The sequence below is a fragment of the Diplotaxodon limnothrissa genome, linkage group LG17, assembly GCF_057381915.1.
Source record: "Diplotaxodon limnothrissa isolate DT_005_m linkage group LG17, D_limnothrissa_male_GT1.1, whole genome shotgun sequence".
In the NCBI taxonomy this organism is placed as follows: domain Eukaryota; kingdom Metazoa; phylum Chordata; class Actinopteri; order Cichliformes; family Cichlidae; genus Diplotaxodon; species Diplotaxodon limnothrissa.
Genome location: NC_140612.1, coordinates 16161147 through 16173929, shown reverse-complemented (window position 1 = coordinate 16173929; position 12783 = coordinate 16161147). Strand labels below are relative to the sequence as shown.

At 45.1% G+C, this 12783-nt stretch overlaps 1 protein-coding gene across 1 annotated transcript; it reads right to left on the bottom strand.

Moving 5' to 3' along the window:
- Positions 1–1166: 1166 nt before the first annotated feature.
- Positions 1167–12040, bottom strand: stil (STIL centriolar assembly protein). The gene is made up of 16 exons (XM_085375896.1): positions 11976–12040; positions 11041–11148; positions 10580–10695; positions 10289–10464; positions 9727–9974; positions 9568–9651; positions 9157–9243; positions 8944–9085; positions 8761–8864; positions 8557–8665; positions 7228–7965; positions 6903–7005; positions 6598–6817; positions 6256–6331; positions 5132–5409; positions 1167–1750 (listed from the first exon to the last, which is right to left on the bottom strand). The coding sequence occupies exons 1-16, from the start codon at positions 12038–12040 to the stop codon at positions 1174–1176; spliced, it is 3231 nt and encodes a 1076-aa protein (XP_085232022.1). The 3' UTR covers positions 1167–1173.
- Between the last annotated feature and the right edge of the window lie 743 nt (positions 12041–12783).

The following is a 12783-nucleotide window of genomic DNA, read 5'->3' as shown; positions in this document are numbered from 1 at the left end:
TCTGGCAAAGAGAGAGCCTTAGGCACCAATAAGGAGAACGTTGTGGGAGAGGGAAAACCGCCTCCTGCCAAACTACATGTGTACAAAAGCAGGCTGGTAATGTACAGCAGCACAAGCAAGGGAGCAGAGGATTTAAAGAAAAGGGGATCCTGATTCATCTGGAGAAACCAAATGGACCTGCTGCTCAGGATACCGCAGAGGTGAGACAGAAGAGGGGTTGGCTGCAAGCCGGGAGATGACAGCCAACAGAGTCACCAGGAGATGATCAGAGAGACTGCAAAGCTTCACGGGGCACCACTAAGTGACAAGATTGTAACTGAAGGCAGCAGGTTGAACTAAATGCATTACAGTAATGAGGAACTTTGTGAAAGATGAAGCTAGGAGTTAGAAAACTCCATATCAAGTAACGAACATGCTGACTACTATTTATGTGGAGTAATGCCATAGCTAATGTTTACTAGGTGATCGTTAGTTTAACAAAACACAAACAAAAACCTTTTCTAGAACGATCACGTTTCCTTGGCTCCGGCACGGACAGAGTTCTGGTTCTGAAGCTCTGGTGGGTGTGGAAATACTCATTTCTAACAGAGTACATTTCCAGATGACGTCTGAAGTAAGCAACACCATCAGCTGCAGTTTTAATAGAATTTCCTGGGAAAACTTTATTTGTGGATTCATAAATACTAAAACAAATTGTTCATGAGACATTTTACAGAAGAGGAAAATATGACACAAACACACAAATCTGACCAACTCAATAGACTATTAGTTCATTAACACACTGAGCACACCATTCAAACTTTAATGGTTTTTAAAAAGAAACCAGGTTTCCAGTAAAAAAAAGAAAATAAAATCGTATTAGCAACAGTCCTGAGCTCCTTGAGCAAAGCAAATTCCACTTAAAGTTTAAGAGGTTTGTTTAGTCTGGTTTACACGGTGTCATAAGAGTTTGGGCAGCTATCTTAAATAGTTTACCCTCCAGCATTTTTCTGCATCCCAGAGAATTGCTAGGACTAAAGACGGCAAATTTCCAGTGACAGCCAGTGTCCATGGAAACCAGGACGTCTATCAGACCAGCTGAGAGTACCTAGGACACACCAGGCTTCAACTATCTATAAAAGCTTAGTGCATATTACAGTTCAATATGGGGTTGCTTTACTGGTGATGTGGGCATCAGAAGAGTTTGGGCAGCTGTCTCAGGCGGCTCAGGTCCAGGATGTTTCCCAGTGATCCCTCTGTCTGACGGAGGTTTGCCCTGACAAAAGATGGCTGCCTGTTGGAATGGTTCTTTTTGTCACTGGTATGTGGTTCAGTGTGGTTGGCTAATAGCTGCATTTTGGGGCGCAGATCCTGGATCAGCTGACTCTGTGGGAGGAACCTCGCATTCACAGCTTCTGTCAGGGGCTCACGATCTGATGTCTCCTGAACTCCCACCTCCTTTTGCTCCACCTCATCTTCGCCATCCTCTTCCTCGATCAACCCATACTTTCTCATGTACTTTCTGGTGGCCAGAGACATGTTACTAGGTGATGGCAGAGAATCACTGGTGGAGGAAGGAGTGAGACTAGAATGAGGAATGTGGCCTCCCAAGGACAGCCTGCTGAGCTGAGAGTCACTCAAGTAGTGCAGGGCAATGGCGTTGGCCTCCAGGCTCAGATCCACGCTGCCTCCTGGACACAGAGCGCTGGCTGTCGGCTCAGAAACACTCAGTCTAGAAAGTACTGCTGCCGGGTTGATGCTGGCCAGAGTGCTGACAGTACACAGAGAGAAAAACAGTCATGACATCGGCTATAAACTTGTTGTGCAGATGCATTACATTCCAACACTGACAGGATAAAGTGTAGCAGCATAGTTAAGATAACGCAGACCTTTCATCTACCTTAGTGAAATGCAAATTCCTCGATAACTTGTGTCTTGTCTGATTTAGGCTGTGCATTTGAGAGTTACACAGGGGAGTAGGGCTGTTCGATATAACCATACAGTGGGGCAAAAAAGTATTTAGTCAGCCACCGATTGTGCAAGTTCCCCCACTTAAAATGATGTCAGAGGTCAGTAATTTGCACCAGAGGTACACTTCAACTGTGAGAGACAGAATGTGAAAAAAAAATCCATGAATCCACATGGTAGGATTTGTAAAGAATTTATTCGTAAATCAGGGTGGAAAATAAGTATTTGGTCAATAACAAAAATACAACTCAATACTTTGTAACATAACCTTTGTTGGCAATAACAGAGGTCAAACGTTTACTATAGGTCTTTACCAGGTTTGCACACACAGTAGCTGGTATTTTGGCCCATTCCTCCATGCAGATCTTCTCGAGAGCAGTGATGTCTTGGGGCTGTCGCCGAGCAACACGGACTTTCAACTCCCGCCACAGATTTTCTATGGGGTTGAGGTCTGGAGACTGGCTAGGCCACTCCAGGACTTTCAAATGCTTCTTACGGAGCCACTCCTTTGTTGCCCGGGCGGTGTGTTTTGGATCATTGTCATGTTGGAAGACCCAGCCTCGTTTCATCTTCAAAGTTCTCACTGATGGAAGGAGGTTTTGGCTCAAAATCTCACGATACATGGCCCCATTCATTCTGTCCTTAACACGGATCAGTCGTCCTGTCCCCTTGGCAGAAAAACAGCCCCATAGCATGATGTTTCCACCCCCATGCTTCACAGTAGGTATGATGTTCTTGGGATGCAACTCAGTATTCTTCTCCCTCCAAACACGACGAGTTGAGTTTTTACCAAAAAGTTCTACTTTGGTTTCATCTGACCACATGACATTCTCCCAATCCTCTGCTGTATCATCCATGTGCTCTCTGGCAAACTTCAGACGGGCCTGGACATGCACTGGCTTCAGCAGCGGAACACGTCTGGCACTGCGGGATTTGATTCCCTGCCGTTGTAGTGTGTTACTGATGGTGACCTTTGTTACTTTGGTCCCAGCTCTCTGCAGGTCATTCACCAGGTCCCCCCGTGTGGTTCTGGGATCTTTGCTCACCGTTCTCATGATCATTTTGACCCCACGGGATGAGATCTTGCGTGGAGCCCCAGATCGAGGGAGATTATCAGTGGTCTTGTATGTCTTCCATTTTCTGATGATTGCTCCCACAGTTGATTTTTTCACACCAAGCTGCTTGCCTATTGTAGATTCACTCTTCCCAGTCTGGTGCAGGTCTACAATACTTTTCCTGGTGTCCTTCGAAAGCTCTTTGGTCTTGGCCATGGCGGAGTTTGGAGTCTGACTGTTTGAGGCTGTGGACAGGTGTCTTTTATACAGATGATGAGTTCAAACAGGTGCCATTCATACAGGTAACGAGTGGGGGACAGAAAAGCTTCTTACAGAAGACGTTACAGGTCTGTGAGAGCCAGAGATTTTCCTTGTTTGAGGTGACCAAATACTTATTTTCCACCCTAATTTACGAATAAATTCTTTACAAATCCTACCATGTGGATTCATGGATTTTTTTTCCACATTCTGTCTCTCACAGTTGAAGTGTACCTCTGGTGCAAATTACTGACCTCTGTCATCATTTTAAGTGGGGGAACTTGCACAATCGGTGGCTGACTAAATACTTTTTTGCCCCACTGTATATATCGGATGACGATATAAAAACGTCTATCGTTTCATTTTACACTATCGTTTGTTTCGTGGTGTTGCAAAATAAACTGTTTATGGCAATATTTTTTCATTGTTTTGATGGTCACTGTAGTGGCTATATTAATTTCTTAATGTTCTCTCTTTCTCTTATATTTAATATAACCACACTACGGACGGACAAGCGCCTGTTTTTATGCGTTGTCGTTAGCAACAACGACGGTAACACCATCGCGTGTCCGCTTGTTTATGTTCCACATAAACCTTTCACAATAAAGCTCAAGATCCTGTTGAGACTTTTGAAAATAAACTGAATCACATGAAAGAGCAGATTATTTAGGGATGAGAAGTAAAAAAGAGCCGCCAGGTGCTAAAAAAATAAACCTTAGACTCAAACGTTAGAACAGGCTTTTTCCCGCAGCACGCCGTGTAATAAATACTCACAAAGAAAACAGCGGCCTTTACAACTTATGTCTAAAAATGTATCGTTTCATGCATCTGTTAAAACACTCGACTACATGACGCACAGCTGGAAACACTTCACGCAAGTCGAGCTGCCCGAGATTCTCAGAATTTACAGAAAATGTTACATTTTTGTGATTTATATCGTTATCGGGATGATAGAATTCTTATATCGGGATATGAGATTTTGGTCATATCGCACAGCCCTACAGGGGAGTCAGGCATCTCTGATTTGTTGCCTTCAATTTCAGAGTACACAGTGTGTTCAGAGTTGTATGCAGTGATGAATGTAACACTGTAAAAAAGCCAGTCAACCTCAGTGGGAGTAGAGTTTAGGTAGCTGTTCTGCACATGGCGTTTAAGAACATAACAGTAAAAAAGTAATCATATCCCTAAAATGACACAGAGCTTTCAGAAAGATATCTACTGCAATTCAATTTATCCCCCACTGCTTTGTAATGCATTACTGTAAAATTCAATTTGACTAGAAAATCTTTAGAAGAAAAATAAAACAGCGCTTTCAAGGAATATTGTTAAATGTTCAGTTTCTAGGCCATACATCAGAACAAGATGGACCATGTGATTCAAGTGGTGAGATCACTTAAATTTCGAGAGAAGCTGAGTCTAATAATAGAATAAATGCCATGCTGTGGCAGACATTTTCAACATTTACATGGATATTTAAAAAACCCCAAAAACAAACAAACAAAAAAAAACCTCACCTACAATAGTCATTTACTAACATGGAAAAGAGACCTAATGTTTATTAATCCACATTTCACCATTTTACTCTTTTTTTGCAGTTGACGATGTCATATTGTTCTTTGTGATATATTTGGTTTTAATAATCAGGAGGAAAGAAGCAGCAGAGAGGCGTATAAGACTGAAACTCTGTTTGCTGGTCCCAACACTGAATAGTCACATTTTAGGGGGGGGTTTAATAAATTTAGACAGATTTCTAGAAATGAGAGCAGCTTCATCAAAGTGTGCCATCTCTCCAAACAAGATCAGGTTTTTCCTGGAAACTTCCCAATTATCTGTGAAGCAGACACATATCCGTGTGTGAGGCGTTTCAGTACCTGGCAGTTTCCACAGCTTTCCGATGGTTTTTGCCAGACTCTGTCAGAACGTCTTCGTCCACGTGGACTCCGAGCTGCTGCAGCTGCCGCAGTGTAGCACTGACCACCGGGTCTTCTACTGGACTCTGCTGCTGCTGCTTCTTGCTGGATGAAGAGGACGACATGGACTGGAAGGACTGAGAACAATCAGAAACTGCTGACAGACTCCTCGTCCTCCTGGATTCGTCCTCCACTTCCTGTTTGCTAGGTGACTCCTGAAGACGACTGGTGAGTTGAGTCTGAGACACAGAGCAAAAGTAATTATCTTTATATGACATGCACAGTTCTGTCCTTTGTACCCAGAGAACAAATGAACCCTGTGTTAATAATACTGACCAATGGAAAGGAAAAAAAAGTAGTTCAATTTGGAATTAAATGTAATGATACACAATCTTTGTGTTTTAGGTTACTTTTACTGAACAGTGATGTCCTTTGATTGATCCTTGTGGGGGGTTTTTCTGTTAATGTTTGACATATTATGTTTTCATCAGGAGGAGGAAAGAAAAAATAAAAAAATAAAAAAAATCAAGGAATTCTGTACAATGAATCCAAAACGCTGCCCTACACCAATGACTGGCAACGCTTCCCCAGCAGTGGGCAGTGCAAAGTATATGCAGCCTAGAGCATTCGTACCTGTGCTGCTGTGTACCTGTGCATTAAAGCACACTTTAAATACATTATCTCTCCCTGCTGGTAATGAAACTTCTGCGTGCATGTCTATTTAATGTTTTAGGAAGGCAAAGGGTGAAAGTAGACACAGTCTCTATTACACGTTTTGCTGTGATATTGGTTTGAAAAATTTCTGCAACATGGCTTCTCTCTGACTCTGGAGGCTTAACCCTTTTCTGGATTCAACAGGTGAACACGTTTTTCTAAAGGGACCGGTACTTCTGTAACGCCATTCTACTCAGCTCAGCAGTTAAAGCGCTTTTTACCAAAAGTCTCATTCACCCAGTCACAAAGAGATTCATGCAGTGCTTTCTGGAAAGGAAGGGTCTATTCCTATCATTCTGACTGCAGAGTCAAACTGTTACCTTTTATTAGACCTGGCATCAAACAGGTTTGCAGATACTATTTTGTCTCACCATGAGGTTGTGGTAGAAGGTGTGCTGTTCCTCTGTTGGTTTGTACATGCTGAGACTTTCTCCCAGAACTGGACTGCTGATGTGGAAAAGAGCAAAGGCATCGGTGAGATAGCTCCACAACAGCGGTTAAAACTTTTCGCTAAACTTCAGTAGCACCACAGGTTTATTCAGTGTCACTGCAAATCAAACCATCAATTTACAAAAAGAAAACCATGAAAGCAGAAGTTAAGACCCATTAACTGAGTGGATTTATCTCAGTTGCACGAGGTTGTCAGTACTTCTGCAGTACAGAGAAATTTGAGCTGAAAATAATTTGTTTCTTTAAATGGCACCTGGTCTCACCTGTGCACACCAGGTGGGGAGCAGGGAGCTGAATGACCTCTGTCACTGTCAGCACTACCCGCAGGCCTGATGAGTGATGATGAAGAGTTTGAGGGGCTAGAGGAGGAAGATGAAGGTGGAGGCTTGGGTGTAGACGGGGGCCCAGTAGAGGAGGGAGGGTGCACCTGCTCTTCCTGATGTGAGGTGGACTGTGCAGGACTCCCCCAGAACAGACTAGCACCTGGAAAAAGAGTGATGGGGAAAAATGGTGATGATGTGAGCTATAAGCCTCTTCCTGGAGATTTGACTGCTCAGTAAACACTCACCTGTCTCTACGGCGATGCTGGCCACACTCATGGGTGTGTGTATGTCGCCTGGGGACTGGTTAGAGGACTGAAGCTTCTTTTGAGCCTCCAGGAGCATCTGGACCTGCCCGATTATCAGAAAATATTAACTGCAGCAAGGATGCAGCCACGTTAAACAGTACTTGTTGAAACTAGCCAGCAATACTATCCACAGAAGCCTTTAAATACAGCCACAGTTCCAGTTTCAGGCCTCTTCCTGGTTCCCTGTGTGCCAATGATAAGTCCTTGTTCTTATTCATGACGTATATATTCTGGTTGTGTTGTGTGGAAAGAGTACATCTGTTACCTGAGCCTGCAGCAGGCGCAGCTGGTGCTCCTGATGGAGGAGGAGCTGGTAGGTGTCTGGCGGTACAACTCTACCCGCCTGATAACAGCATTGATTCATACAGGAGGGTTGGGAAAGCCAGGGCGAGGGCACAGGGTCTGCTGCTGCATAGGAGTGTGGGAAGGAGGCTGGGGGTCTGCACGGGAAAGAAGGAGTAGGAGGGCAGACAAGTGTGCAGGGAGGAGAGTGGTGGTGGGTGGAGAGGGGAGTAGAGACATCAGGGTTGAGGGGAGCTGGGTGGCTGGAGGAGTGTGGAGGTGAAACATGTTGATGAGATGGAGAGGGGGCAGGGCAAGTGAATGATGGAGGAACAGACCGAGTGGTGGGGGCAGGAGGTACAGAAAGAGATGGATGGTTGCTAGGAGGAGGAGGAGGAGGAGGAGGAGGAGCATGGATGAGACTAGAAGGAGAAGGATCATTATGATGGGACACAGGTGAAGCAGCAGGAAGGAGACCTGGGGAGGCGATAATGGCGGTACAGTTGTAGGGATGGTTAGAGCAGCAGTTGCAGGGCTGCTGTGGGTTGGAGTTGGGGTTGGGGGTGCTTTGAAGATAAAGAGGAGTTCTAGGGGCTGAAGAGGAGTTTCCACGTGGATGAGCTGGAGGCTTGCAGGCAGAGGCAGGATTGGGCTGAGTGCAGGTGAAGCTGGAGTCAATCAGCAGAGAGAGCTCGGGAACAGATGGCTCCACCCGCCGAGCCTGAAAGGAACAACAGATTACTGCAGAGAGAGAGACACAGAGAGACAGAGAGAGAGAGACAGACACAGACACACACACACACACACTTTTGGCTTTTAACACAACTTTATTTACACCACATTAAAAACAAAGACCACAAAAAACCCCACCTAGCACAAAGTTGCTACTACATAATCAGCAACATCAACATGCACTAACCATTTACTAACCCCAACCAGAGAGGAGGAAGAACAAGAGGAAGAATGTTGTTTTGTCAGCAAGCAGGAGTGAAGTATCATATAAAGTGTACACCCACATTTGAATCAAATGTTGTGGATTTCTATTAAAAAGGCTGGGAAAAAGGAGATGAACACGAAACACTGGATTTGCAAGTTGCGTGACGCACAAAAGTAAAATATTCCCAACATCTGAGCCTGAGACAGCCTAAGGGCTGGGAAAACTAATGTTAAATCAGCACATCCGCAGAACGGTCAGACCTCACATCTCACACACGTAACATTTTCCACATCTGAGAAAAACATCTCCACACCACCCAAACCACCCCAGAGTGTGTTAACGGAAGCGTTGACCCGAGCCCATTCTGTGACTGACCTGATGAGCTGGAGTATGAGGGCTCGGGGATGGCCGTGGAGAAAGATCATCATCCTCAACTCCAGAGTCCTGATCAGTGACAGAAAGGGCAGCGGAGGGTGGAGGCGCTCTGAGGGCACAAACAAATCAGCACACGAGCATTAACACACTTTTTAGTCACCACTGCTAATTGTCTGACAAGTACTAACTAGTTCATTGGCCTGCCTGCTGAAGGAGATCTGAGCTTCTCTGAAGACCTCCAACTTTCTGCTGTGATCCTCTGAAGTCAGCTCCACCTGCAGAGTCTTCCCATCCACCTGCACTGCCTGCTGAGCATACACAGCACAGCTGATCATGAGTGAATGACTGAGGAGGAGGAGAAAGAGTTTAAAACAGGTGCTGTGTTACCTGGTAGAGAGTGGCTGTGTGTGAAGCCGTCAGCAGCTGGCAGTCCAGCTGTGGTCCTGAGCCTCGACAGCGGAAGAACTGAGGAGCTCTGCGAGCGCAACCGAACACAACGAGGAGGAAGAAGCCACCGTCGGACAGCACTCTGAAACACAGCACAGCCGATCAGACACGAGAACACGTCCAATCCACTCCTTTCTGCCACCGTCACCTCACCTGTCCTGGAGGGTGGAGCTGAACATGAATCTCAGACACCAGGCCCACACCTGAGGGTTGTAGATGTGTGTGACTCCACTCAGCCAGCTGTCACGAGACAGGAAGCAGAAAGAAATACCCCCACTTAAGAGAAGCAAAAACATCTGGGCTTACATCTGGACTGTTAGAATTCATCTAAAAAAAAATCTTTCACATCATTTTTTCTCGGTACTCCTACTCGGAGTAGAACATTTCATAAAAAATACAAGTGCCTCTCATTAATAATTAGAAAATTAAAATCAGAATTTCTTAAAATGTGAACAATTTTTAAAAGAACTCATACATCAGTGCTAATCACATCCCAAAAGAACTACCAGGTGATAATTTGGACTTTTTCCCCCCCAGGCTTGTCTGATGAAAGGTGAAGCTTACAGTCCGACCAGCGGCAGGCTGGAGGCTTTCGGATCAGACTCAAGCAGCAGGAGCAACTTCCTGGTCTGGTCCATGGTCAGAAACCTGAAAAGAGAACTAAGACGTCAGCAAGCGTGATCAGAGGCCGAGACGTGTGGTGATGAACTCTCGCTCTCTCACCCTCTCTGTCGGCTGCTGTCACGCCCCAGTGGTCTGCTTACGTTGGTTAGACTCCTGAACAGAGCAGTCGGGATGATGGGGACACTTCTGACTGGCTCCACTTCCACGCTGACAGACGGACTGATGATTGACCAGCTGAGGGTAAACGTTGCAGCATCACTCTGCTCACAGCAGGCCACATGCCCTTTGACCTTTAGCAGCTGAGACAGATCTAGAGTCTGTCGGCTGCTCACAAACTGCTGCAACACCTAAAACACCAACACACAGTCAACACAGTTTTGTATTATTGTTTAGTCTTTACCTTACAATATAAAGTGTCTTAAGGCAACTGTTCTTGTAATTCAGCCAAATCACAAGAACAGCTGAATTGAACACCAGCAGCTGCTGTGCTCCACCTAAAACCACATCTGTGTCAGTCTAAGCATGCATATGCCAAGATCATTGTAGTAAGAAGAGTTGATCATGTGCTGCATTCACTGGGAAATGTTTTGTCTGTGTAATCTTTAGGCAGTTTCAAGTGGCCACTAGAGGAAGCGGAAGGGCTGAAGGGTAACAAACTCACCTTGAAGCAGTGATGGAGCTCGGCCTCTGATTGGACGACAGTCTCAGTCTGAGAGGAGAATAAACAGGGAACCAGGACGTCTCCAGGCAGAGGAGCAGAGGGAACCTGACCCGAGGCTCCGGCCTGATCCCGACCCGGGTCGAAGCGATCTAGGGTGATTGTGATGCCCTCCTCATCTGAACCACAGCAACACACAGAGGACAGACAGCTGGACTAAGGTGCTCGATGCCACAGACACATTTATAAAAGAGCTGAATCAGCATTCAGGATGAGCTGAAGTTAACCTCTGACCTGAATCGACAGAAACCGTTCCCAATAAGAAACAGTGGAGGTGGGGCTTGTTACTGCGACGGGCGTGACGATGCGCCAGACGAAGAGTTTTCTCTAATAGCACCAACTGAGGCTTCCTGCAGAGACACATACCTCATCTGTTGTCACTTAAGTATGACAAGATTATAGTAGGTTAAATTTGTTATTGATTCAGTGAATAAAATATAAAGTGTAAAAGTCTGTCATGTTTTTATTGCTCTACGTGGTTTAAAAAAAAGCATCTTATTTTCCTTATTTTCACTCAAATGTGAAAAGTATCCATTCTTAATAACCATCTTAATAACTTAGTATGCAGTCTTTTCCTTCAGCAGACTTTTGCACACATTAGCAGACCACAAGCAGTGAGTCTAGATCTCAGCTACAATGTGCTCTCACTACAACAGTGCACAACCAGCTCTATTGATCAGCAAGGAAGCAGTTACCTGTGTGAGCTGAGGTGAAGGCGGAGCTTCTCGCCCATGGGGCTGCTGTCCCACAGAGCTGATCTGGATTTAGGGAAACTCAGTGGTGTCCGAGGGTTCACCGAGTTCCTGTACACCACAAGAGATAAGATGGGGACACTCCAAAAACAGCTTTGTTATATTTCATAACAAAATAATTCACATTTTAATCAAGTCACAAAAACCTAATCATTAAAGAATGACTAAAATACAAGGATGACAAGAAATTGTATTTTTTGTATTCAGAGTCCAAGTGTCAAAGTATATTCTGGTCATCTTCACCGATGTTGACATAAAGTTTTTAAAGAGCTTATTCAATTCACTGTTAAATCTAGGCTAGCTATAGCTCACGGAAACTCACAGACCAGTTCAGTTTATAAAGAGATATCTAGATGGTAAATTATATAGCGCTTTTCTACTCTGAGTAGCCCTCAAAGGACTTTATACAACTTGCCTCAATCACCATTTTTCTACCTAAGTGCTTTCTATTTAACAATCATACTCCTAGAGTTGCCCAAATGGGAATGGGAGAATGGCATCCATGCTGATTGAGGCTTGGGGAAAAGAGGTCCAGAGGAAACTAGAGACTGTGGGTTTTCAGCAGTGTTTTGGCCTGGAAGGAAGATTGTTTGTTTGTCGTTACCAAGCCAAGTCAAGTCAACACGAAAGTTACAACCTTCTTCCAGCTCAGAATCTGATCACCTCCTTCGCTGCTGTCATAAAGGGGAACACGCGAGGTTCACAGCCTGTGATATAATCCATAACAGATCAAACCACTGCTGAACAGACAGCTTTCATTTCTCTTGTCGTTTTTGGGAGATGGGGGTGGGTTATTAAACTATTACCTGCTGTCAAAGGAACGGGCCCTGTAACGGAGCAGCTTAACGACGACTAGCTGTGTGCTAACATTAACTCACCGTGCTCTCGCAGTCTCCTGGAACATTTCACACGGCAGTCCCTGGAGGCTTCGCGGGTAGTTCATCGCTGTTGTCGCTGAAAGAAGAGACTGTGAGCGCTAAATTGAGCCTGCTGTTACCGACTGCTGGGGTATTTGCGTTAGCCTAGCGATCGGGCCATATTAGCGCCCTTGCTACCTGCCTAAACGTAACAAAGCTGAACTCTTCGGGAAGGTCACTGAAAGATTAAAAAAGTTCCAACCGTCCTGGAACAAATTTCTTGTCTGTTACTATTTTAGTAAATCAGGCCGCAAACAATCCGCAGAAAACACAGGTCTGCTACAGTTTAATTATGGCGCTGTTTCCCGACTCGACTGGCGGGGCAACAGAATCAGCCAATAGCAAGTTCCGCTGCAGCCACTCTGGCCAATGGCGTGCCGCTTCTTCTTCTTCTAATTCTAACCCTGTCCATCCTGCTCACTCGTAATGAAGATCTGAAAGTCTTCAGCTCTTCCTCCTGTATTTGTGTCAGTGCCACCATGTCCAAACAATACATCATTGCAGGTCTCACTACCATCTTGTAAACCTTCCCTTTCTTTCTTGCTGCTATCCCTCTGTCACAGATCAACACTCGTCTCCACCCACTCCACCTGCCTGCAGTCTCTTCTTCACCTCGCTCGTGCGCTGTTTCTTTAAATGGCCAGCGCGAGGTATCCACCTTCACTACCTCTGCTCCTTCATTCACACACGTATTTTTTTCTGTCTTCCATTCCTCTGTATTAGGGCCACATAAGGAAAAAATATTATTCAACATTTCGAGGTTAAGGTC

Bases quoted from the DNA above. Each gene is read 5' to 3' on its own strand.
- stil (XM_085375896.1), bottom strand. From the start codon at position 12,040: ATGAACTACCCGCGAAGCCTCCAGGGACTGCCGTGTGAAATGTTCCAG. The intron at 9,652-9,726 runs GTGAGAGAGCGA...TTCTCTTTTCAG, and splicing joins GACAGCAGCCGACAGAGAGG to GTTTCTGACCATGGACCAGA. The intron at 9,244-9,567 runs GTAAGCTTCACC...GTCTCGTGACAG, and splicing joins AGCCTGCCGCTGGTCGGACT to CTGGCTGAGTGGAGTCACAC.